The 27,109-nt window shown below is 38.4% G+C and overlaps 1 protein-coding gene across 1 annotated transcript in view; it reads right to left on the bottom strand.

Moving 5' to 3' along the window:
• Nucleotides 1-4,725: 4,725 nt before the first annotated feature.
• The window catches only part of CCDC83 (coiled-coil domain containing 83), a 73,649-nt gene continuing 51,265 nt past the window's right edge, over nt 4,726-27,109 (bottom strand). Inside the window, exons 8-11 of the mRNA XM_072610666.1 lie at nt 22,031-22,152; nt 11,898-11,965; nt 7,524-7,717; nt 4,726-5,065 (exon numbers count right to left, since the gene is read on the bottom strand). Of these exons, the coding sequence (XP_072466767.1) occupies nt 4,901-5,065; nt 7,524-7,717; nt 11,898-11,965; nt 22,031-22,152 (549 nt within the window). The 3' untranslated portion in view covers nt 4,726-4,900. The remainder of the gene's footprint in view (nt 5,066-7,523; nt 7,718-11,897; nt 11,966-22,030; nt 22,153-27,109) is intronic.

Below are 27,109 nucleotides of genomic sequence, written 5' to 3' on the forward strand. Positions count from 1 at the left end.
TTGTTCTTGAAGAGGACCAAAATAACATCACTCTATGAGGGTCAAGCAAAGTACAGTGTGTTCCAACTGCGGCTGATAAGACCAATATGAGCTCAGAAGATTCTATCACAGGTTGGGCATAAATAGTCCATATGAACATTTGGAGTGGTGATGTCTCTAACATTGTGCATCTCACATTTCTTTTGAGCTACTGCAATTCAGCTTTGCTCATAGAACGCAGTGCCTTCCTTGATGCAAGCACACTGCTGAGTGGTCCTGCGCTGGCATCTCCCATGTCTCACAATTGATTCCCAAGTTCTTCAGAGAGAACTTGAGAGTGTCCTTGTACTGCTTCTTATGACCTCCATGTGAGCTCTTACCTTGTGCGAGTTCTCTAAAAAAGTCTTTTAGGCAAATGTACATTGGGCATTTGAACAACACAGCCAGCCCATCAGAGAACTACTCTCTGCAGTAGAGTATACTTGATAATGTAGTTCAAGAAAGGACTTCAGTGAGTGTCTGGTACATTATCTTCTCAGGTGACCTTCAGAAAACAATTCAGGTGGAAGTGATTCAGTTTCCTGGCATGGGGCTGGCACATTATTCAGGTTTTCCAGGCATACAACAATGAGGTCAGCATAGGAGCTTTGTAGAACTTCAGTTTGGCAGGCAGTCTAATATAATACTTCTTCTTTTCCACACTTTCCTTTGGAGCCTTCCAAACACTGGAAATACATATGTCAACCTTATCATCTATGTGTATGTATCTGGAATGTATATTGCCAACATAAGTGAACTTACCCACAACATGCAATATTTCTCCATTTGTTGTAACCAATGTTTCCATATATGGATGGTGTGGTGCTGGCTGGACAAGAACCTCTGTTTTCTTGATAGTGTTAGGCAAAAAACATGCCCTCAACCAATAGAACAGTTTCAGTTTCTACACTTATGGAAACTTTTACCAGAGATACTAATAAGAAACTATGTTTGACTCAGAGATAAAACTTGAAGGAATACACAACTAATTTTAAAGTAGTAATTTAGATTTATTTTCCTAGTACCCAAATGTGGGAAGTTATTTAAATATAGGGCTAGTAAGCCATACTAATTTGTTAAAAAAAAATATTATCTATAAATTCTAACAGTAGCAATGATATTAAATGGAAGCATCCCCTCCTCTTTTCTTTCTTTTTTCAAGTACTGCCTTTAGAACACTGACATTTTCTTGGCAGCAAGAGGAATGCTTAAATTATTTGATATTTTTTTCCTTTTAGATTGTGAATCATGGAAGGAGAATGACCATAGCTCACAAACTCACTGGAATCCAGCCATGTATTCATTTTGGCATAGTTAATAATCTCATGGGGTGAACTAGTGACCTTTTTGACTGAGAGAAAAAAAACAATTTTGGTTTCTGCTGACCTGCTAGAAACGGAATTCTCACAGATAGCTTGTTGTTTCATCAGAAACTTTAGAGATTTGGACTGGTAGAAGATCAACCAGTATTTTTTCTGGCTAGAAAGATGTCCATATCTTTGAAGAGTTTTCTTTCTTCTACTTATACAAATCACTGACATATTTAAAAATTATTGTTGCCATTTTTTCCAAGGAGAGTTTGCTTTCATTGATCTTTTGAAAGCTTATCTTTGAGGATGTAGCACTCCTTACAAAGGTAAACTTTAATATTTGGCTATGCATGTAACCATTTCTCTTCTTTGCCCTATAATAACATTTTGGTCACAGGTCGAATAGACCTAGGTTTCTGGTTTCCTATTGCCCAATTTGCACTATACCTGAACTAGGTAAAAATATTACATTATTGCATTTATATTCTGATTTGTAATCTATTGTAGACCTAGTATATCTCCCGTACTAGGCTGTGTGAGTCTACAAACATGATGTCAGCTATCCTACTTATTTGTAATCTCAGCAAATGAAACATGTTTCACATAGTAGGCACCTGATGAACCTTCATTCAATTGAATTGTTATATTGTATGGCATCTTCTGTTAAAAATCCTACTCTGGTTTCTTGTGGTGGTGGTAATTCTGGGTCAGTGGTTTGCAAATCCTGACAGGTCCTACAATGGTGGGAAGGTATCATGTATGAACCTGGGGACAGCATGCAGCCTGCAGTTTGCAGACCATAGCCTTGCTACAGTTTGAGAGTAATGAATTTTGGGGTCACAGCAATTCTCTATAACATTGATGAAGTTATAGATGGATTGAAAATAATAATAACAGAATTTCAAGATTTTCAAAGTGCTTTATAAGTATTATTTTATTTTCACAACAATCCTGGAAGTTAGGTGCTAATGTCCCCATTTTACTGATGAATATGCTGAGGCAGGTAGAGGTTAGGGGACTTGCCTGGGACCATATAGGCAAGTGTGAGTCTGAGGTTGGATTTGAACTCAGGTCTTAATAACTTTCAGGTATAACACTCTATCCACTAAACTGTTAAATCTTGCCTGTATTGGTGGTGCTGGGACTCACACCAAAGTTCTTTTTATTTTATTTACTTGTTGTATTTTTAAATTTATTTTTATTTATTAATTTATTTGTTTTCAGTTTTCAACAATCACTTTCATAACTTCCAAATTTTCTCTCCCTAAGACTTCCTCCGTAAGATGGCATGCAATCTTATATGGGTTCTACACATGCATACATTTTAAACACATTTTCACATTAGTCATGTTGCATAGAAGAATTAAAACGAATAGGAAAAACTATGAGAAAAACAAAACATAACTAAAGAGAAAATAATCTGTTTCATTATGCATTCCGACTCCACAGTTCTTTCTCTGGATGTTGATGGCATTTTGCATCAGGAGTCCTTTGGAAATGTTTTAGGTCCTTGCATTGCTGTGAAGGGCTAAGTCTATCAAAAACTGTCCTTGCACATTGTGGCTGTTACTGTGTATAATGTCCTTTTGGTTCTGCTCACTTCACTCAGCATCAGTTGATGTAAGTCTTTCCAGGATTTCCTGAAGTCTGCCTGTTCATCATTTCTTATAACACAATAGTATTCCATTGCATTCATATAGTACAGCTTTTTCAGCCATTCCCCAATTGATGGGCATCCCCTTGATTTCCAGTTCTTGGCCGACACACAAAAAGCTTTTACAAATATTTTTGTACATATGAGTCCTTTTCCCATTTTTTGTGATCTCCTTGGGATACAGCCCTAGAAGCAGTATTGCACTTTTTTTTTATAACCCTTCAAAGTTCTTTAGTATAATAAGCAGCAGTAATAAGATCACCTAAGGATTAATCTATTAATTTTTATTAAAATGTCTATTTACCCACTAACAATTTGGTTTTGTTCTGTACCTATAGTACTTGGGATCTCCCTCACATATCCCCACCCCTCTCCTCATTCAAAATACTTTCTCAATTTATTGAGGCATGTCATGGAGATGCCATGTTATTGTTTGGCCTTTGTTGTCAAAGAGGACCAAGACAGAAAGATGATGCCATGACTTACAGGTGACTGATTTAAGTGAAGGAAGGCTGTGCAAGGTCATCAGCCTCACTTTCTCCTCCTGAGTCATCTGGATCCAGTGACCAGATATTCATCAGGATGAATGGAGATGACATGTTGTCCATCATACGTAGTTATTTTTGGTAGCTGTCTTCCCCACTAGAATGTCAATTCCTTGAGGGCAGCGACCATGATTTTGTCTTTCCTTGTATTCTCACTGTTTAGCGCAGTTCACAGAATATTCATTGTAAGTGCCTGATAAATGTTTGTTAACTGACACATGAGAATTCCTCTACTTTGATACCAGCATCAGCTGTTTAATCTTACAGTGAAAGATGCTTACTTTCTGACTAGGTAACATTTTCCATTTAAAACAGCATGGTTTTTCCATTTACTACCTACGAACAGAGGCAAATTATTTCACTTCTCTGAATCTCAGTAACTTTGTATAATGGGACTAAGTTGGACTAGATAACTTCTAAGTTCTCTTCCCAGCTTGAAATGTATAATTCTGTTTTCTTCTTCTGTACCAAGGCAGTGTGACAGAGTGTAAGGAACACCATCACTGAATTTGGAGTCGAGACCTTAGTTTTAGTTTTGTCTGTTACAATTACTAACTCTGTTACCTTGGACAAGTCACAACCTCTCTCAGCCTCAATTCCTCATCTGTAAACTGGGATTAATAACTGCCCTACCTACCACACTGATAGATGTATTATTAGGATCAAATGATCCTGATATATTTGATACTACAATATATCCTAATAATACATCATAGGAATCAACTACCTTTTGTTTGCATGTACGATCAATTATCTAGTGATGTTTTGTTAAGGGAAATGAGGGATCAGATGCAAAAGCTTGTAGCGTGTAAGATACTCTAAAAGTATGACAATCTATAATGGTCTAAATATATGCTGCTCTTTCCCTCAACATCTGACATCCATTAAACATCAACGGAATTTGATATCATGCTATTTTTTGATGTCTATCTATCTTTCTATATTTTCCTTTTAGAGATATTTTATTTTAAGTGTACGGTCTATATATGGACTCAATTCAGTACAACTCTACTTGGTAAAGTGAGGAGGGTTGGGGGAGGGGTTCGAAATAAGCATTTATATACTGTCTACTATATGCTAGGCATTGTACTAAGCACTTTACAAATATTATCCCATTCAATATTTAAAATATTATTTTAGCATCGCATTAAGAAAATATCCTTTCATTTGTGCCATTCACATGCCAGGAAATAAATAGTTGAATAGCTGAAACTTTTATTTTAAGTATAATTATGATCTTTAAAAAAAAACCAACAAACTTAAGCAGTATTTTTAAAAATGGCTTAAAAGTAGGTCAAAGCTTCAACGAACACTGGATTTATAAAATAGATGACCTTGACAATGGAAAAACGTTTTCTTTCACCTGCCGGTCTTTAATCTTTCAAAGAACGGATCATCTTATATGTGATGAAATTCTCTGTTTTCCCAGCATCTTCCCAGTCTTTCTTGGTCATTTCTTTCATTGCCTCATGAATAGGTTTTTCCATTCCCTCTATTGACATGAGCTTCACCTCCAGTGGGCCTAGTTTGGTATATTCCTATGGTGACATGATAGAGAAGGAAAGACAAAGGGTTGTTCGTTCAACTGAAGGGCAAAGCTAAGATGGATTAGAGGAGAAAGTCTCTTTGAAATAGAGCTGGTCTGTATCTAAAGTGTTGTGTGGTGCCCATTCTGGTGGATAAAAATGTTCCTCCAGTAACGCCCTAATTCCAGATGGCTTCATGTCATACATCCTTCATATGGCATGTAACTTTTTAATTTTAAATTCAATTTTATTTTTTGAGATCTGAATTCTACCTCTTCCACCTGCCTTGCTCTTCCCTCCCCCTGTTTCCCCATTGAGAAAGCAAGGAAAACATAACCTATTATAAACATTTATGGTCAAACAAAACAAATTCCTGCTTTGAACATGTAATGATTTTCAATGTCAAGATTGTTAGAATATGTGTGTATATATATATAAATATACATACACATACACATACATGTATATGTACATACATACATATGCATATATGGCCTAAATATAATTTTTATATGATAATGTACTTAAAAGAGGGTTGTGTCTTCTTCATAAATAGAGATGGTCTGGAGTTATAGGAATCTGCTACCTTTTATTTGCATGTATGACCATCTCTTAAGTATCTAGTGGTGTGTTGTCAAAGGGGAAAAATTATGCCCAACAACCTAGCTTGCTAGGTCCACTTCCTATATATATACCGGAAGTTGGTCAGTACACAGAGAAATGTTATAACCATGGCTTTATTATCTATACTTCAAGGTTTACCAAATAATTCCTCACAATTCTGTTAGGGAGGCAGTGTAAGCATTATTGCCCCCATGTAACAGATGAAGAAATGGCATCTCACAAGAAGTTATCTAACTTTCCCAAACTTACATGAGAAATAAGTGTCAGAACTGGGGCTCAAATGCAGGACTTCTGAGTGCAAGATCAGGGATGTTTTAACTATACTTTGCTTCCAACATTTAACAATTTGAAAGGAATCTACTGAGAGGAGAGTGTGTCATCATCATCATAGTGAATTCCAAAGGCAAATACATGAGGGGGGTTTTATTTTAATTACTTGAAATTTGGATTATTTACTCCACGATTCCTATGTCTATTCATATGAATAACAGAGAGTTGGTGTTATATGTAAAACATTTCTAATGGTGAGAATAGGCAAGTGACAGGTGAGATACCTTGTAGCATCTAAAACACTCAAATAGGGAAACCTATGTGCTATGGCGATCCAAACATATTATTGGCAGACATAGAGTTTATGCAACTGATTTCATGCCAGTTTCACTTTACTTAGGAGTTAGGCCCCTATGGAAGTTGGGATGTAGAGGAGGCTAGAGGTGAAGGATTTTGAGACAGATCTGAGTTAAAGGTAAAATAACCTGCAGACCTCTCCTACTTACTGCCTTGTAACACAGCACTGTCTCTAACTTGGTGACCTATTCTGATGTCAAGAGTGAGAAGAATCGTGAAACATAGTATGGACATTGTTGCAGTCCAGATGAAGGATTCTGCAGTGAGAAACACTTTGCAAACCACTAGTTTCAGGCTGTGCTGTATTAATGGCCTAAAGATCTCACGTCACTCCCTTTCAAATGCCCTGTATTCTAGCCAAACCAGACTACTGAGCCCCCCATTTCTACTCTCAATCGTTTGTTCCTATCTTTCCCATCACTTAATAAATCCTTAATAAATCTTTGTTGACTGACTGACTCTCCTGTTTCTGTGACTTTGTTCTGTACTCATCTCTGACCCAGGAAAGATTTCCCCTCCAATTTTATCTATCTAAATCTTTTCCTTCCTTCAAGGTTTAATTAAGATAGCACTTCCTTCATGAAGTCTTCTCTAAATGCGAAAATGGTCTCAGATTTCCTTAGCATTTTGCCCAGACTTCTCCTTTCTTGCCATCATCTGTCTCTTTTCCTTGCATCACAATTATTTGTGTATTCATTCTTCTTCCCTATTAGATATAAGTACCTTGAGTCAAAACTATATTCTATCAGCAGTTCCTATTACAGGAACTTCCACATAGTAGGTGCTTTAAAAAATATTTGTTGAATTGAATCTAACAAATTGAGTAAACTATGACTATATAAGGAAGTGGTTGTATTCTCCAGAATAATGTGTGTAAATGGTGGGTCAATTTTACTTTATATTGGCAAATCCCGTAATGTTATCTTCTAAGAATTGTTTCTTGGAAAATGTAATAGATAGCAAGCCAGTCTTGAAACCAAGCAGTCCTAGGTTCTAGTTCTAGTTCTAGCATATGCTGGCTACCCGACTCTGGGCAAGTAAATGGACTTCCAAGCAGTTCTCTACAACTGCAAATTGTAGAGAACGTGCTGACCTATGTCGGTAGTGGGAGTTTCTTTAAGACAAATAAAACCATAGCTCTAGTTCTTATTCCCTTCTAGTAATTTAGCCACCAACAAAATGTTATTTTAAATTAAACCATAATGTTATGAAGTTTTACCTTGAAATCCTTTTCATCTTCATATAATAAATAACTTAGATCAGAAGCACCAAATTCAATACATGGTTCATTCTCAGTATCTTCTATGCTTTTTTGCAACTCGCTTACATTTTCCTTAGCATCTTCATAAAGAAAGGACAATCTTTCTGTCAATGAACCTTCTGTTTTATCTTCTTTTGTTAAGAGTTCTGATTCTAAGTTCATTTTTTGGGGAAAAAATAAAACAGTTAACAATGTGTATACAGGATATGAGTAAGTAATATGTTTATAAAGTCTTCAATTAGGCATATGATGAAGTACAGAATTATTTGTCTTGGGGAGAATTATTCCCATGTTTTAGAAACATCATATAACATTTCATTTTAGGAAATGTTAGTAATCACATTGAAACATATGAAACACTGGGAATTCTTTAGTGCAGAAGAGAATAAATCTTTTTGAAAGAAAGGACTTTGGAGAGACTAGTACTCCAAACCGATTAACATGAGGCTTTCCAAATAAGCTAAAATTTCAGAAAGGGTCTCTAGATGTTGGAAAATGAACATCTCTCTAATATATTGCAATTTGGGGGAACTTGGGTGTTATTTATAGTTAAGAGAAGACAAAAAATATAAGTTTTTTTTATCTTTCCTCATAGAGAAAGGAATTATTTAAGTAATTAGTCCTCAAAAAGCCAAGTGATCTTAGGGTGAGTGGGTACTCATTCAACAATTTAACAAGTATAGCACATCTTCTAGGACTCATTCTCTCAACCCCCACTGAGAGGCTAAGTTCCCAAAGGAATGGTAGTTACTTCTCCCTTGAGGGTTCCAAGATACCCTAAGTGGTTGGGGAGGTAGTTTTCTGGTGCTATAGTCTACAAGCACCCACTGGTATGCTTGCTCTATGATTATCAATTTTTATCAGTCAGCTAGACTTAATTTTTAGAAAGGGATATTGACTAAAGTGATGAACTAAGAACAGTTAGTATAAAACACTCCCCCAAAAGTCTGTGATACTTTCCCACGGTACGTATAAAGTCCAGGAGAAAGTGGGCTCACTCTTGGAGAACATGTGTGGTAAGGAGGTAACTCACAGCTCCTGACTGTTGGAAGTACTTTTTGCTTATGAAGTTTCCCTTAGCTACAGTGAAGCTTTGCTCCTGGACTCTCTTACAGAATCTTGAAGCTACCTTTTTTCAGTGTGTCTAGTTTATCCTCAGCTCCCATCCCATTAGGTGCTCCATTCCGTTCTGGGAGGCTGCTAGGACTAAGATTCCAAAGAGAAGTCCAGAATTCTCTAGTCTTCTGAAGTTCCCAAGCTCTTCTTCTGTCCAAGGTGGGGTAGGAACCAAGGCCTGGGGTCAAGGCTGTTCTCCTTCCTCTCCCCTAAGGCCCAAGTGGGCTTCTCTAGAATGACTCCCTCTTTTCTTTGTGGACACATACTCACATCCTTGATTTCACACTAACTCGATGGTTTTATACAAACCCCAGAGTGCATGACTGAATTACTCTAATCAATCTGAACAGACTTCACCACTTGGAGAAATCCCTTTGATTGATTCAAGACTTGTCTAAGTCTTGTTCACACCTTTGACTGGTTCATTTAAAACATGTTGACACTGGATGAAGTTATTAGAGCTAAATAGAATGGGATGACTGATTTCATCAAGCCCCACTTTACATAGGCATTTATTAAGCACTTAATACATGTGCAAAGCAAATGGTCCCCTCTCCTCAAGGAATTTGTATTTTATTAAATAATGCCTGTGTGCAGAACACAATGCTAAATACTGGGAAAAGTTGTTTTTTGTCCTTCTTTTTGTAGAGGATCAATGACATCATGGGTGATGTCTTGACTCATGGTTGAACTGGATTTAAGTGAGTCAGAGTTGCACAAAGTCATCAGCTTTATTTCTCTTCCAGAGTCATGAGGTCCAATGGCAGGACAAAAGTCAAGGTGACTGGTGATGGCCCAGGATTCTGTGCATGACCCTAGCATCTTAGATGTCTAACCAAGCCCTAAGTGCTCCACAGCACCTGCTTCAGCCACATTCATGGTCACTGAAACAAATTGTTCTCATCTGCCCCTTCCACCAAGGGAAGTCTTCACGTGCTTGTGGTTGACATCTCCTAATTCACCAATGGATCTGAGGTCCACAGGTTATCCTGGTTTAGATTGTCTGCAGAGAAGGTTTATTGGGATGTTACCACATGCTACAACTACTTGGAGCCATAGGTGAGAACTGAGTGCCAGCTAGACACCAAGGGTGGATAAGCAGCCTTGAAAAGGTCTTGGCAAGCTTTCATACTTCTCCTTGCATGAATGAAATACTACCAAGAAACTACCCCTAAATTCAGGGGACTTACATTCCAATGAGGGAGACAACAAAATACATATACAGTTAGAGAGGAAGGGGCTATTAGCTGAGGACAAGAAAGAACCAGGTAAGTTTCCTGCAAAAGGTCACATTTGAACTGATTTCTGAAGGAAGCCACACATAATCCAATTAGCAGTACATGAATAGGAGTGGAAAAGGATGGTAGGAATAATCCTGGGTTTGGTCAGGGTTTGGCCCTGTATGAGCAGGACAACAAAGGAATTTGAAAGTAGAGGCCAGTGTACAGTAGAATACTTAACTACAGTGTCATGACTGGAAAGGAAGGAAAGTAAAACCCAAACTGGAATGAGTACTGGGAGAATTCTGAGATGTGCACATACTGGAGGTTATAGTAAGGACAACAAACAGTTTTAAGAGGAGTGAAGGGAACAGCTTATAGTTAGGATAAGGAATTTCAGAATTCTTGTTCATAGTAGTAGTACATCTGTAGGAGATGGTGAGACCTGTCTCTGTGTTTGGCTGAAAGAAGGTAGAATAGGCTCACGAGCTGAGAAGACTGAGGAAGTAGGAGACTGGGTATTTGAGAGACCATCAATGTATACATTGAAGTCCTCTCATGTAAAGAACACATCATAAGTTATTTACTTTAACTTGTATCTTGGAGGGAATTGTTTCTACAATGTTCTAAACAAGTGGTCAACCAGCCTCTATTTGAAGCCCTCTACCAATGGGAAACTCACTACTTCCCAAAGCAAGCAATGTCATTTTGGGACAGATGTTGGAAAGTTTTTCTTTATGTTGAGCTAAAATCAGCAGAGATAGGCCTTTCCTGGAGTAGACATATTTCATCTTAATCTTGCAGGTAATTAATTTTCATGGATCATCATTTATATTTGCTCAGTCCTTGAGCTCTTGGTATACTTGTGCTCTCCAAGCACTCTGTCCCTGTTGAGATTCCAGGGAGCTCAGAAATGGGCCACTCAGACATGCTGTGTGTTACAGAAGCTGAGTGGGCTTCCTTGTCATGGCTCCCCAACACTGGTGTTTCTGCAAGTGATGCACTAGATAGAGTGCTGGGCCTCTATCTATCTAAAACTTCCCAGGGCCATAAAGGGACTACTAATCTGTGAGCACTGTGATGCTCTTTAGGTTCAAATCTAGCTACATAACCTGGGCAAGTCACCTAATCTTTGTTTTCCTTAGCTTTCTCAACTATAAAATGGGGATCATAATAGCACCTACGCTATTTGTAATAGTGCTTAGCATCACTTTAATGTTTAGCATAGACCCTAATTGTTGTTCAGTCATTTTTCAGTCATGTTCAACTATGCATGACTCCATCTGGGGTTTTCTTGGCAAAGATACTGGAGTGGTTTGCTATTTTCTTCTCCATCTCATTTTACAAATGAGATAACTAAGGCAAACAGGATTAAGTAGCTTGTCCAGTGTAACATAGTTAGTAGGTATCTGAGGCAGGATTTGAACTCAGGAAGAAGGGTCTTCTTGGTGCTCTATGCACTGTGCCACCTGGCTGCTCCTGCTGCATAGAAGTCAGTATATAAATGCTTATTCCCTTGCCACCTCTCCACACATAATTCCTTTGGGATCAGAGGTCAGTGCATAGGTAGGCCTGACCACTGTCCCTGCATGAATCCAGGAGCACTCTTCCTTATCAGTATCAGAGGTATATAGGAACACTTCCAAAAGCAACACAGGGACTGCTAGTCTGAGAGCACTGATATGCTCTTTAGGTACAAAGATGTTCTGTCTTTGCCAGCATCCTCAGACTCTATAGATGATATCTGGGAACGTAGAAGTATACAAACTCCCACAAATTTTGTGCAGAAGTTGTTTATAATTAATGATGCTGCCACTTTTTCTCCAAATCATAACCTGTTTCTCATATCACCAAGCAAAGGGAACATTAGCAATTCTCTATTGTCAAAAATCATACTCTTCCATGGCCTTTTCTTGAAAGTCAAGGTCTGTAAGTAAAATTTATAACTATGGTTTTGGTGGTTTTTAAATGAAACATAATCATTAAATAATCATACCTGACTGTATTTCTTCAGGAAAATCGTTTTGCTCTCCTAGGCCAGCTGCTTGGGTAAGAAACACAGGTCTAAAAGGAGAAATAAGAAAGAAGGAAAAAAAGAAAGGAAGGAAGGAAGAAGAATGAACCATATTTCACTAACGGATGTTTTAGTCATTTATTCACTAAAAAGTATTATACATCAGTTATATACTAGGCTTTCAAATAGTTACAAAAGGAAATAATTCAGCAAACATTCATTATGGGTTTACTGTGTTATTAGGTCTTGTGATACACAACCAATTCTTCTCTCAAGGAGTCTGTAAGGGGAAAAGATATGTCCACAAAAATATAACCTAAGGAAGAAAATACTAAATGGGAGTGACAAGAAATATGAGGAAGAGAATACTTTTACACTGGGAAGGGAAGGAAGACTTCATGGGAGAGGAGACATATGGGTTGGATGTTAAAGGGAATAAGAGAATTTGATAGAGGGAGTATCCTTTCAAGGATTGGGAGACAGCAAGAACACAGCCTCAGAGACGGGACAGGGAAGGACAAAAACAAAGCTTTGTTGAGTAACGCACTTTAACTACAAGTGCAACAGGTAAAGGAAATATAATAAAAAAATAAGATTTACAGAGTTTTAGGATCAGGAATTTACACATCATTTGGTAAGCACTGGGGAGTCATGGTTGGTTTTTGAGTGGAATAAAATGATTATTGTAATGATTAGAGAACTTAGAGCAAAGGAAGACTATAATGGTGGATAGATGAAGGACAGGTTGGAGAAGGGATTGATGAGAAACAGGAAGAAAAGGAAGGAACTTCCTACAGGTAACTCTTTGAAGAGTTAAAGCTCTGATTCAGGGTTGTTGCAAGCAGAATGAAAATAAGGAACAGACTGATCCAAGAGGTTAAAGTGAGAACACCAAAGGGAGTCCGCTTCCTCACATACCAAAACATCAACGAGAGATTTTCTGCCAAATCAGTGATAATACTTACTCCAGGAAAATCCTGAAGTTTGCACTTTTAATTTCATACCAGAACTCCCCCAAAAGTCAATCCTTTGCTCTAATTTCTACCTTAATGAATAAAAATAATAGATCATATCAGATAATGCTAATACAAAGGTCTAATATATATATATATATATATGTACACACACATATATACATATATTTATACATATATACATACATATATATGTATATGTGTATATACATATATACATACATGTGTGTGTGTGTATGTGTGTGTGTGTGTGTGTAGCAGCAGTATGCAGCCAATGGAGTACTCAGGAAAATTCCAACCCTGAATATATGCTTGTATGCATGTATGCATATATACATATGTCTATATACCTATACATGTATATGTATATATGGAAGAAAAAGAAAAAGGTAACTGGGCCTGATCCTAAAAGAACTGACAGAAAATGAGAAAGATCACAGCAGATATTTAAAGCAACTGAAATTTTTTAAAAAATCAATTAAAAACTAAATCCAAGGGCTGTTTTTTAAAAAGACCCAAAACACTGACAAATAAGGATAAAGCAATTTCAAATAATTAAAATTTTGTATTCTCCCTTTCCATAAAATGCAAGCTCCTTCAGGGCAAAGACGTTTTATTAATCTTTGTGTATCTAACTTATAGGCACAAGAAGAAATAATCTAGATTAAAATACTGCAATCCAATCCAAACCAGTTCAATAGGATGTGATATAAGAATTCAGCTCTGAAGGAAGCTAGAGATTCTAAGAGTAAGAAGTGGGGACATTCCGGGACATTCCAGTCATGGACAGAAGCCTATGAAAAGGGACAAAAATGAGAAATGGAGTGCTGGTTTTGAGAAACTTCAAATAGGCCACTTTGGCTCAAACAAGAATGAATAAAATAGAATACTATTTAATAAATCTACAAAGGTGAATTAGAGTCAAATTGTAAAGTGTTCTCATGTCAAGCTGAGGAATCATATTTTTATCATAGAAGTAATAAGAAGCCATTGAATTTTCCTGATCCAGAGAGTGACATGAATCCTAGGATAAAATTCCAGAAGAAAATAATTCTGAAAAACTCCAATAACCCCATACAATAATATGGAATGGCCATAGGGATTTCCAGGAAGGTTTGGAATGCTTAAATACATGTACTTAAGAAATAGGAAAGAAATGGAATAAATCTCCTAGAATGGAAACTGAGAAATTTCAGCATATCAGTAGACATCTTGAAAAAAATGGAGGCAATATACCTCAAAAAGTCAATGATATAATAACAAATGTTAGATAAAAGTAAAAAACCAACCAAACAAAAATAAAACATAAAAATTATCTCCTTTCAAAAACAACTGACAGGGAAAACAAAGTTAAGAAAGATAAAACAAGAATCATTGAGCTTTAGGAGCCAAGATGGGAGAATAGAGAAAGCCCTCACCTGAATTCTCCCGATATTCCCCTCCTAACAACTTTAAAATAATGCCTCAAATCAAATTCTAGAGTTGCAGAGCCAGTAAAAGGTCAGAGTGAAATATTCTTTCAACCCAATCAACTGAGAAGGTCAGAAGAAGAAATCTGTGAAATGGGGATGGAGGCTGGCCTGGAGCTCATGTGGATAATAGACCCAAGATGGGACCTGGTGGTGATGACAGAAGTCCAGCAACTTTGGAATCTCTCAAGCCAGATGACTTGGCAACTAATCAGAAAGAAATCATAGGGGACTCTTGTGCTAGCACTGGATGCAGGACCATATGCTGTTTGGCAAATCCATTACCTATACCCACTTCTGGGTCATAATGTAGGGGCAGAGATGAGTATTTTCAATCAAGAAGGAGTGAGAGCCCAGAGGAGCAGTACAGTTTCTAGTTCCAAGGGATCAAGGATCCTTTATGGGTAAGGATTACAGTGCATACCAGGAGAGTACTGACTACACCTCTCCCCAGATCATACCACCTTAAAAGCAACAAAAACTTCTAAATCTCAGAACTAGCTCTGCAAACAGCAGTGAAAAAGCTTGAACCCCACTCCACCCCACCAAGAACAGAGCCCAACTTTACCATAAAGCTGAAAATCAAGAAATAAGGCAGAAAATGAGCAAACAATTAAAAAAGAACATGATCATAAAAAGGTTCTATAGAGACAGGGAAAAACTAGACACAAACTCAGAAGAAGACAATGAAGTCAAAACAGCTACAAGTGAATCCTCAAAGGGGAAAAAATGTGAACTGGATACAAGCTCAACAAGAATTCGTGGAAGAGCTACAAACTGATTTTGAAAATCAGTTAAGAGTGGTAGAGGAACAATTCAGTAAATAAATGAGAATAAAGGAAGAAAATTATGCAAAAAATAACAATAAACAGCATGGCGAAAGAGGCACCAAAAATACTGAAGAAACAAATTCCTTACAAAACATAATTGGCCAGATCAAAAAAGAGGTACAAAAATTCATTGATTAAAAGACCTCCTTAAAATGCAGAACTGGCTAAATGCAAAAGGAATACAAAAGCTCACGGAAGAAAATAATTTCTTAAAAATTAGAATGGGTAAGTAGAAACTAGCAACTCTGTGAGACATCAAGAAACAAAATAGCAAAATTTAAAAATGAAAAAACAGGAGAAAAATTGAAATATTTCATAGGAAAAACAACTGACATGGAAAATAGACTGAGGACAGATAATTTAAGAATTATTGGACTACCTGAAAACCATCATCAAAGAAATAGCCTAGATATCATATTTCAAAAAATATCAAGGAAAATTGCTCCTATGTCCTAGGATCCAAGGATAAAATAAGAAATCGAAAGAATCTACCAATCACCATGTAGAAGAGAGCCCAAAATGAAAACTCCCAAGAATATTATAACCAAATTCCAGAACTCCCACATCAAAGAGAAAATACTTCAAACAACCAGAATTCAGTGCAAAAATGGTGGAGTCACATTCAGGATCACACAAGATTTATCAATACCACATTAAAGAAGCAGAGGACTAGGAATATAATATTCTGGAAGGCAAAAAAGCTGGGATTGCAATCAAGAATAACCTACTTAGCAAAACTGAATATGATTCTTCAAGGGGAAAAAATAGATATTTCATGAAATAGAGGACTGTTAAGCCTTCCTGATGAAAAGACCAAAGCTGAATAGAAAATTTGACTTTCAAATACAAGACTCAAGAGAACCATAAAAAAGGCAAACAAGAAAGAGAAATCATGCAGGATTCAATAAAGTTAAACTGTTTACATTTCTATACGGGAAGATAACACATGTAACTCCTAAGAATTTTTATCATTATTTGGGCAGTTAGAAGAACTTTACATAGAAAGAAGGAAAAGGAGTGAGTTGATTATGTTGGGATGATGTAAAAAATGAGTAGGAGAGAATGAAGGATGCACTGGGAAAAGAGGGAAGAGAAAGGAAGAATGGGGGAAATTATTTCACATAAAAGTGGTAAATCATTGAACCTCAGTAAGATTCACATAAGACTAAAAACTGCTGAGATTGCTCTGCCTTCTTCCCTGGAGCTGAGATCTCTCTGTCTTCTACCCTTGGAATTCTATTTGCTCTGCCTTCTTTCCTCACACTGTCTTCACTTGGACCTGAGATCTCTGTCTTTTGGAGGCCATTTCTGTGGGTGCAGGTCCCAGGTAGATCTGAGCCAGCCCCTCACAGACCTGCTGTCTGTTCATACCATTGGGTCTCATCCTCCTCCTCTGACCCTGTGGTGAATCTAGCTCCAGGTCCATCTGGAGCAATCCTACCGCCCCAGCCTGGTTCCTGGACAAGATTCCTGCTGCTAACTCTTTTCCAGATTCCCAATCACTTCTCAAAAGTCTGGGGTTACCCCACACCCCCGATTTAAGATTGTGTCACCTTTTCATAAAATTTGAACCTTACCCACAGGGACCCAGGAATACTATCTTGAGTGAAACAAAAGTGAAAGACATGAGTGAAGCTTGAAATTCCAGTGTAAAGGCCCAGATGTGCTTCCAAAGAATTGGGCCCCTCAAGCCTTTTTTTATTCAGAAATAAGGCTTATTGTGTTGCCAATAGAAGAGGGTAAGGGGGTGGGACAGAGCCAAGATGGTGGAGTAGAAGGACAAACCTGCTGTAGCTCTCCCCACAAAGTGCATAAAATACCTGTAAATACGACTCTAAATAAATTCTGGAGCAGCAGAAGCCACAAAACAACAGAGTGAAAGAGATTTCCAGCTCAAAGCAGCCTAGAAGGCTAACAGGAAAGGTCTATCACACCAGGCTCAGAGCAGAGCACAGCACAGAAGGACAGGACTGGAGCGGGCTTCAGGGTGCAGAATCCTGGGAAGCAGCTGTGGTCCCCAGATTCCTCAACCCACAAATGCCAGAGACAGCTTCAAAGGTCAGTGAGAAAGTTCTTTCAACTGGGTGAGAAGGGAGCAGGCCCCAGGCAGATGCAGCGTCCATTTTTGGAGCCCTCCTCCTAAAGACCCTGGGGGAATCAAGCAGCTGATCTGAATCTCAGCCATGAGTGGAAGCCCTGGGGTGAGAAGGAGCCCTGGACTGGTGGAGCTGGAGATGGTTGTGGAGAGGGAACCCTACTCACAGATCCTGGGAAGAAAAGCTTGTGGTTGCTCCCAGACTAGAGTGCAGGTCAGGGGAAGAGTAAACTCCTTTCCCTTGATTGTACCACCTTGGAGAAACTGATAACTTACAGATCCCTAGAGCATATCCTTCACTTGACAAAGGACTTAAAAGCTAAGTGACTGGGAAAATGTCCCAAAAAAGGAAAAAAAAGATAAGACTTTAGAAGGTTCTTGGTGAACAGGTATTTTCCTCCATCCTTTTAGATGAGGAAGAACAAAGCATACCATTAGTGGAAGACATCAAAGTCAAGGCTTCTTCATCCAAAATCTCCAAAACAAATTTGCAATGGTGTCAGGCCATGGAAGAGCTCAAAAGAGATTTTGAAAATCAAATAAAAGAGGTTGAGGAAAAATGAGGAAGAGAAATGAGAGTGATGCAAGAAAATCATGAAAAGCAAGTCAACAGCTTGCTAAAGGAGACCCAAAAAGTGCTGAAGAAAATAACATCTTTAAAAGTAGACCAACTCAAATGGCAAAAGTACAATGAGGAAAAAAATGCTTTAAAAAGCAGAATTAGCCAATGGAAAAGAAAGTTCAAAAGTTCACTGAAGAAAATAGTTCTTTAAAAATTATAATTGAGCAGATGGAAGCTAATGACTTTATGAGAAACCAAGAAATTACAAAACCAAACCAAAAGAATGAAAAAATAGAAGACAATATGAAATATCTCAGTGGAAGAACAACTGACCTGGAAAATAGATCCAGGGACTACCTGAAAGCCATGATCAAAAAAAGAGCCTAGACATCATCTTTCATGAAATTATCAAGGAATCATGAAATTATCAAGGATATTCTAGAACCAGAGGGTAAAATAAATATTGAAAGAATCCACCAATCACCTCCTGAAAGAGGTCCAAAAGAAAAACTCCTAGGAAGATTATAGCCAAATTCCAGAGTACCCAGGTCAAGGAGAAAATATTGCAAGCACCCAGAAAGAAAAAAATTTGAGTATTGTGGAAATACAATCAGGATAACACAAGATCTAGCAGCTTCTTCATTAAGAGATAGAAGGGCTTGCAATATGATACTCCAGAAGTCAAAGGAACTAAGATTAAAACCAAGAATCACCTACCCAGGAAAACTGAGTATAATACTTCAGGGGAAAAAATGGTCATTTGATGAAACAGAGGACTTTCGAGCATTCTTGATGAAAAGACCAGAGCTGAATAGAAAATTTGACTTTCAAACACATGAATCAAGAGAAGCATGAAAAGGTAAACAGGAAAGAGAAATCATAAGGGACTTACTAAAATTGAACTGTTTACATTCCTCCATGGAAAGATAACATTTGTAACTCAAGACTTTTTTCAGTATTTGGATAGTTGGAGGGATTGTATACATATAGACAGGGGACATAGGGTGAGTTGAATAGGAAGGGATGATATCTAAAAAATAGAATTAAGGGGTGAGAGAGGAATATATTGGGAGGAGAAAGGGAAAAATGGAAAGGGGCAAATTATCTCTCAGAAAAGAGGCAAGAAAAAGCTTTTTCAATGGAGGGGAAAGGGGGGGAGGTGAGAGGGAAAAAGTGAAGCTTACTTTCATCACATTTGGTTTAAGGAGGGAATAACATGCACACTCAATTTGATATAAAAATCTATCTTACACTACAGGAAAGTAGGGGAGAAAGGGGATATGTGGGCTGTGGGGAGGATGATAGAAGAGAGGGCAAATGAGAGGAGTGAGTAATTAGAAGTAAACACTTTTGGGGAGGGACAAGGACAAAAGAAAGAATAGAATAAATAGGGGACAGGATAGGATGGAAGGAAATGTAGTTAGTCTTTCACAACATGACTATTATGGAAGTCTTTTGCATAACTACATATGTATAGCTTATATTGAATTGCTTGCCTTCATAGTGGAGATGTGTGGGGAGGGAGGAAGGGAGAGAAGTTGGAACTCAAAGATTTAGGAATGAATGTTGAGAATTGTTTTTGCATACAACTGGGAAATAAGAAATACAGGTAATGGGATAGAGAAATCTATCTTGCCCTACAAGAAAAGGGAGAATATGGGGATAAGGGAAGTGAGAGGTGTGACAGAAGAGAGTGCAGATTGAGGGAAGGGGTAATCAGAATACATGGTGCCTTGGGGTGAGGGAGGGGAGAGATGGGGAGAAAATTTTCAAACTCAAAATCTTATGGAAATTAATGTTGAAAACTGAAAATAAATAAATAGATTTTTTTTAAAAAAAAGACTACACATCAACTTTGAAAAAGGAATGAAAAAGTTGGAATATACACAAAGGCAAATTAAATTGACATGAAGCAATAATAATTTACCAAGTAAAGCTAAAAATACTTTTGAAAGGAAAAGAGACTTTTAACAGAATCAATAACCTCCAAGACAGAGACTTAGCAAGTCACTAGACAAAAGAAACTTAAGAAAGATAAATAAAATCAAACAGTTCAAAAGTATTAAATAATGATTAAGTGCATACATCTTAAAATAGAGAGAAGAGGCTGTCTTAAATGTTAATGAAGGTATAAAGGGAGACAAGCTATAGGTTTGGGTGTCACAAAAAAAAAAAGAAGAAAGAAATATTCCAGGGGGAAAATGAGAAGGGAGCAGGCATTTTTTTTTTTTTAAATAGGCTGTTATAAGAGGTTATTCATTTGTGGAGATGGGAGAGGGGAAGTGGTGAACCAGGGGCTTATGTGGTCTAGGCAACAGAAAAAATAACAGAATAAATAAGTAGAAATAATGTAATGATAGAAGTAAAATGAACTAAGGATGGGAACTGGGCTGGGAATGAGGGTGGGAGGGAAAAAGAAGTGGTATGAGAGTAAAGGTATTCAGGAAAGGAAAAATCTCAAACAAAAGAGAAAGGAAGATAAGAAATGTTTTAACAGGATTTGATGGAGGGAAAAAGCAAACTAAACTATAATAATGAACATGAATGGGACAAATTCACCTGTAAAATGCACACTGGCAGACTAGATTAGAAAACAGACTGGCTCCAGCAGTTTGTTCACAAAAAATACAATTGAAATAAAGATTTATAAAGTGCTGTCATGAGCAAGGATCCCACAACCTCAGTTTCCTCATCCATTAAATGGGAGTAATGATACTTGGAATCGTTATCTCACATTGTTAAGAAGAAAGTGCTTTATGAATTGCTTTTGTTATTACCTTCATTATTGAGGTATTAAAATACATGAGGGATACAAGCAAAGAACTCCATAAGTTTCAGTGTTCGCTTCAACCCAGAGAAGGTGTCATGGAAAAGGTGGCACTTGAGCTGAACCTTAAAGGACATTGCATTGTGTTAGGACAAAGTGCTCAAGTACAAACTCTCCAAAGGGCCATTGTTGCTCAGTCATGTCTGACTCTTTGTGACCCCCTTTGGAGTTTTCTTGGGCAGAGGTGCTGGAATTGTTTGCCATTTCCTTCTCCAGCTCAATTTACAGATGAGGAAACTGAGGCAACAGGGTTAAGTGACTTGCCCAGGGTCACATAGACAGCAAATGCCTGAGGCTGGGTTTGAACTCGGGTCTTCCTGACTTGAGGGCCACTGCGCCACCTTGCTCCCTTTAAGTGTCTTTATGCCCAGATCCCCAGATCCTTACTGGCTTTTCACATACTGCAAGAATGCTTGCATAGAATATTTTGCCTGTTATGAATTCCTGGTCAGCTAGTTATTGTGTAAATTTTATAAATTTGCATTCATAAGCATCCACATGATATTTGTTCAATTGGTTTTTCCTCCCACTTACTTTAAGCCTATCACTACTAAACTATTTTTATTGTTCAATTTGTCAATATAATTCTGAATTCTAACTTTTCCTCTAGGATCCAAGCCCTTTCCCAGGCTGTAATAACAGACTGTTTTGTTCATTACCAAAATAAATAGAATCGTCCAAGTCATGTACAGTTTAAAAAATATACTTTTTTAAAATCCTAGAATGCTTCATTTGAAAATACTCCTAATGCTCAAACAGAGCAAATAATTTCATGATCCGTATTAGCTGGATTCACCTAAGACCCCTATGGAATGGAGATTTAAGTAACTCTCCACAGAATGCCTTTCCAGCAATTTTGCTGAATACTAACTTTTTCATAAAAGCTAAAGTAACTGTGCTGGCTCTGACAGTAACCCTGATAATATTTCACCAAATTGTGCACTGGATCAGTTATCTATCTGGCTCACTTTAGAGCACAGTGCAGTTGATGCCAGGGTCATGTGTCTGATACACATGTGGCCTATTTAGTTTTACTCGATTTCAGGACCACAGGCTAAACAGAGGCCGGTAGTCTTGCTAAGAAGTGCTTTTGTTCTCAAGGAGGACAAGGCAAAAAAATTCCAGTCTGTCACCGCAAGTAGAAAATCGGCTCAAAGCTCTCAACCTACTCATGGCGAATCAATATTGTCCTCTTCCTGCCATGCAAAGAGTATTATTTTTATATCATCCTCATCATCTCTTGCCTTCCTTCCATTTGGCTATTGAATTCTGGATAGACTTAAAAAGTTAAATAGGCACCTTAACCTTCACAATCAAATGAACACCACATCGTTTCTAAATGTATTAATGACTCTCACCTGGATATTTTGAGATCTGCAAGTTTGCAGTCAAATAGCTGGCATATAAGCAGTAAGTTTTCTTCTTCTAGATGGTGAATAGCAACTTCTAATTCTGCTACTTCTTTCTTATGAAGTTCAACCTATCCCAAAAGGAGGAGAAAGAATATCAGCACATATCTGAATAATGGTCTTTATTTGTGTAGCGCTTTATGATTACAAAGCAACCTCTCATATGGTCCTAACGACAATTGTGAAGCAAGTTGTTAGTGCATTAATATTTCTGGTTTATAGATGAGGACACCACACTTTGACTTGCCTAAGGTTTGACTACACAGCTAGTAAGAAGTAGAGCCAAGAGCTGAATCCAGGTCTTCTGATGCCAAATCAAGTACTCTTTCCACTAAATTGCTGTCTCCCTATTACACAATTGCTGTCAATTTTTCTAAAAGATATTCATCTGCTGGAATAGAAGGTGCATTTTAGGGAAAGATGAATCACTCTTCACTGATTTCTGCATTTACTTTTGATTACTTAGTGCTTAGCATCTACCATGTTTTCCTCACTGCTAGCCTTCCCCAAAAGCTGGTGACTAAGACATAAGTTTGGAGGGGTGGGGAAACCAAGAGTACATATCAAGATTGGCATCTTTTTTATGTAAAAATGACAGTCAAGCATAGAGTGGTCTGCTACAAACTATATTCAGGACAGAGGAATCTAGTAATGCCCTAAATGATATATAGCATTGGGTTGGTTTGTTTTAGAAAAATTAAAAACTAAATCTCTCGACTCTCTGTGCAACGCATTTAAGGCTTCTCTTTGTGGTGGGAACGTTTTGAGCAGTGTCAGATCTGTAACTGTTGCCTTCTTGGTGATGCCCATTTTTAAATCTTCAGAGACTGTAGTGTTACATGATTTGCAGTGATATAACAATAATATGATAGAATACTAGCTTTAGCAACATAGGGTTTTATTTTGGGAAGAATTTTGAAATCATTTAAAGATTCTAAATATCTAAAAGGTTATCTAACCTGCTCTAATCTGTCTGTAACTCATTATGCATTTAAAGAGTCTAAGGCTTACGGAAGGCCAAGCTCTCTAAGATGTCATCCAACTATAATAGTCTGAACAATAATTTATCCACTTGGTTTTTTTTTTCTTGTGTGGATGGTTAGGCCAACTCCTTTAGGTGGTTACAAATCTTGACCAGGAGGTTCCACCATATTCTGGGGTACCTGATGCAATCACAACATGGACCTCAAAGAGAAGCTTCTGAAGATCCTCATCATTCACAGAATGTTCCTTACCCTTCAACTCTGTACTAGACCTCTTCCAACAGAGTGGCAACACCTTTGGGGAACATACTTCCTCCTATTTTATGCTTTGCCTCATATTTATTATCAGAGTTACCAATAAAAACACATCTGCATGTCTTTCAAGGAATCTTGTATTATTTTTACATACGCATGTGAGATACCATGTCAGAGAGAACATTTAAGCAGCATTTTTGCTCTACTGAATCAAATGCTTTTTAAAAATATAAATAAATAAATAATGCAATAATACCTTGTATTTCCTATATCCATCAACTGTATGATGATTAAAAATATTGTTTACTTGGCAATATCACTTACAAAAGTCTGCTTATTCATAATTTAATAACCCTTCAGGGATACCTTCAATGGAGTGTAGATTATTTTTCATAACATTTTTATATAGATGGATAAATGTTGCATAGATTCCATAGGTTGGTAGATGTTAATGTTCTGTAAGTAATCTTTTTGTTTAGTATTAGTAAGATCTACGACTTTAGGCCACAGCCTTGGTATTTTCCTCTTCTTAACATATCTTGAGAATCCCTCATTACCCTCCCAAATGTATTCCCTCCATTAGAGACCTGTCCTATATATACGTGGTCAAGCCCATCCATTTTTCACATCTTTGTATTCTTCCCTTTTGACACCCTCCATAACCACATCTGGAATTACGATGTTGAGTCAAATGTTGAGGTTTAACCTTGAAGGTGAAATTATGTTATAAAAATCTCTGCAGTTCTTCTCCATCTTTCATTTCTTTGCTGTCCTGGTTTCATCTTGGAATATCCCTGATTAATTGGATATTTTGCTAAGCTTTCTTTTAACTAATTTTATCATCTACTGCTACTTCCTGCTTTTATAGGCTGATTCTGCTGATAATCATTCACTATCCTTTTCAGTAAGATTTTATGAATTTGTATTCTAAATCATTGTAGCCCTTGGCTGTCATATTTCCCTGCTTGGCAAGGAGGTAAAGCATTTGCTGATTTAGGGGCATTTAGGTTCTTTTGGTTTTCTCTTTTTTTTTTTTTATTAATTTTTAACATTTATTTTCACACAATTTTGGGTTACAAATTTTCTCCCCTTTTATCCCCTCCCCCCCCAAGCCCGAGCTTTCTAATTGCCCCTGTGACCTATCTGCTGTCTCCTCTATCCTCCCTCCCTGCCCTTGTCTCTGTCTTCTCTTTTGTCCTGTAGGACCAGATAGCTTTCTTGACCCCTTAACCTGTATTTCTTGTTACCCAGTGGTAAGAACATTACATTTGGTCCTAACACTTTGAGTTCTAACCTCCTTAGCTCCCTCCCTCTCCACCCCTTCCCCTTGAAAGACAGGCAATTAAATATAGGCCATATCTGTTTAGTTTTGCAAATGATTTCCATACTAGTTGTGTTGTATAGGACTAATTATATTTCCCTCCATCCTATCCTGTCCCCCTTTACTTCTATTTTCTTATGGTCCTTTCCCTCCCCATGAGTGTCGACCTAGTATTGCCTTCTCCTCCCCATGCCCTCCCCTCCATCCTCCTCCCCACCCTACTTGTGCCCCTGTCCCCCACTCTCCTGTATTATGAGATAGGTTTTCCTATCAAAATGAGTGTGCATTATATTCTTTCCTTTAGTGGAATGTGATGAGAGTAGACCTCATGTTTTTCTCTTGCCTCCCCTCTTTATCCCACCACTAATAAGTCTTTTGCTTGCCTCTTTTATGAGAGATAATTTGCCCCATATAACTTCTCCCTTTCTCCTCCCAATATTTCTCTCTCACTGCTTGATTTCATTTTTTTTTTAATATATGATCCCATCCTCTTCAATTCACTCTGTGCACTCTGTCTCTATGTATGTGTGCATGTGTGTGTGTGTGTACTCCCACCCAGTGCCCAGATACTGAAATGTTTCAAGAGTTATAAATATTGTCTTTCCATGTAGGAATGTAAACAGTTCAACTTTAGTAAGTCCCTTATGATTTCTCTTTGCTGTTCGCCTTTTCATGGTTCTCTTCATTCTTGTGTTAGAAAGTCAAATTTTCTTTCCAGCTCTGGTCTTTTCATCAGGAAAATTTGAAAGTCTTCTATTTCATTGAAAGACCATTTTTTCTCCTGAAGTATTATACTCAGTTTTGCTGGGTAAGTGATTCTTGGCTTCAGTCCTAGTTCCTTTGACTTCTGGAATATCCTATTCCATTCCCTTCTATCCCTCAATGTAGAGGGTGCCAGATCTTGTGCTATCCTGATTGTATTTCCACAATACTTGAATTGTTTCTTTCTAGCTGCTTGCAATATTTTCTCTTTCACGTGGGAACTCTGGAATTTGGCCACAATGCTCCTAGGAGTTTCTCTTTTTGGATCTCTTTCAGGTGGTGTTCTGCGGATTCCTTGAATATTTATTTTGCCTTCTGGTTCTAGAATCTCAGGGCAGTTTTCCTTGATAATTTCATGGAAGATGATGTCTAGGTTCTTCTTTTGATCATGGTGTTCAGATAGTCCCAGAATTTTTACATTGTCTCTCCTGATTCTATTTTCCAGGTCAGTTGTTTTTCCAATAAGATATTTCACATTATCTTCCATTTTTCGAATCTGCGCGGTATGTTCTGAGATATCTGTCTTTCTCGAAAAGTCCTTAGAGTCCATCTGTACCATTTCAGTTTTGAAAGATCTATTTTCTTCAGTGAGCTTTTGAATCTCCTTTTCCATTTGGCTAATTCTGCTTTTGAAAGCATTCTTCTCCTCATTGGCCCCTTGCACCTCCCTTGCCAGCTGAGTTAGACTAGTTCTTAAGGTGCCAATTTCTTCAAGATTTTTTTGGTTCTCCTTTAGCAGGGAGCTGATCTGCTTTTCATGCTTCTCCCTCATCCCTCTCATTTCCCTTCCCAGTTTTTCCTCCACCTCTCTAACTTGATTTTCAAAATTCCTCTTGAGCTCTTCCATGGCCCGAGCCCATTGGGTGGGCTGGGACACAGAATCCTCGATTTCTGTGTCTTTGCCTGATGGCAAGCATTGTTCCTCCCCATCAGAAAGGAAGGGAGGAAGTGTCTTTTCTCTGGTAAAGTACCCTTCAATAGTTTTATTTCTTTTCCCTTTTCTTGGCATTGTCTCCCCCTAGTGGCCTGACCTCTGAATGTTCTCCTCACACCCACCTCGCCTCCTGGTCCTCCCAGCCAGCGTTTGGGGACTGAGATTCAAATGCTGCTTCCCGCCTTAGGATTTTTGGCGGGGGCAGGGCTGCTATTCAGTGTGAGAATTAAGTTCAGGTGGTCAGGGGCAGGACCGCCTCTCAGGCATAGTTCCCTCTGGGGGTTTATGCACAGACCTTCCACAATGGATCCAGGCTCCTGCCCATTTGGGGAGCCCCCGTCCGCAGCCGCCTCTCAGCCCCCACCTCCCGGGGGGGCCCGAGCCTTGGGGGCACCCCACTCCCCTCTCAACCCACCAAAGAGACTCTCTCACCCACCCCCGTCAGTCACCTGTTGGTGGGGGGGGCCCGTGCCACTGCTGAAGATCTGCCTCCGGAGCCCTCTCAGATCTGTGCCTCTCGGAGCCGTGGCCGCCGCCGCCGCTGCCGCCACAGGTCCGGGCTGGGCTCCGTGTCTGCAGCGCGACGGACCTTTTGCGAGAGGTTTGCAGGTCCCTCTGTGGGTGGGGGAACCCGCGTGGCCGCTGGAGATCCCGTCCCCGTAGCCCTCTCGGATCTCCTCCCCTCAGTGTCGCGGCCGCGGCAAGGCCGCACTCCGCTCCCCGTCCCGGCGCCCAGTCCGCGGCGCGAAGGACCCCCCGCGAGAGGTCCACAG

Source organism: Notamacropus eugenii, chromosome 5 (assembly GCF_028372415.1).
Source record: "Notamacropus eugenii isolate mMacEug1 chromosome 5, mMacEug1.pri_v2, whole genome shotgun sequence".
Lineage (NCBI taxonomy): Eukaryota > Metazoa > Chordata > Mammalia > Diprotodontia > Macropodidae > Notamacropus > Notamacropus eugenii.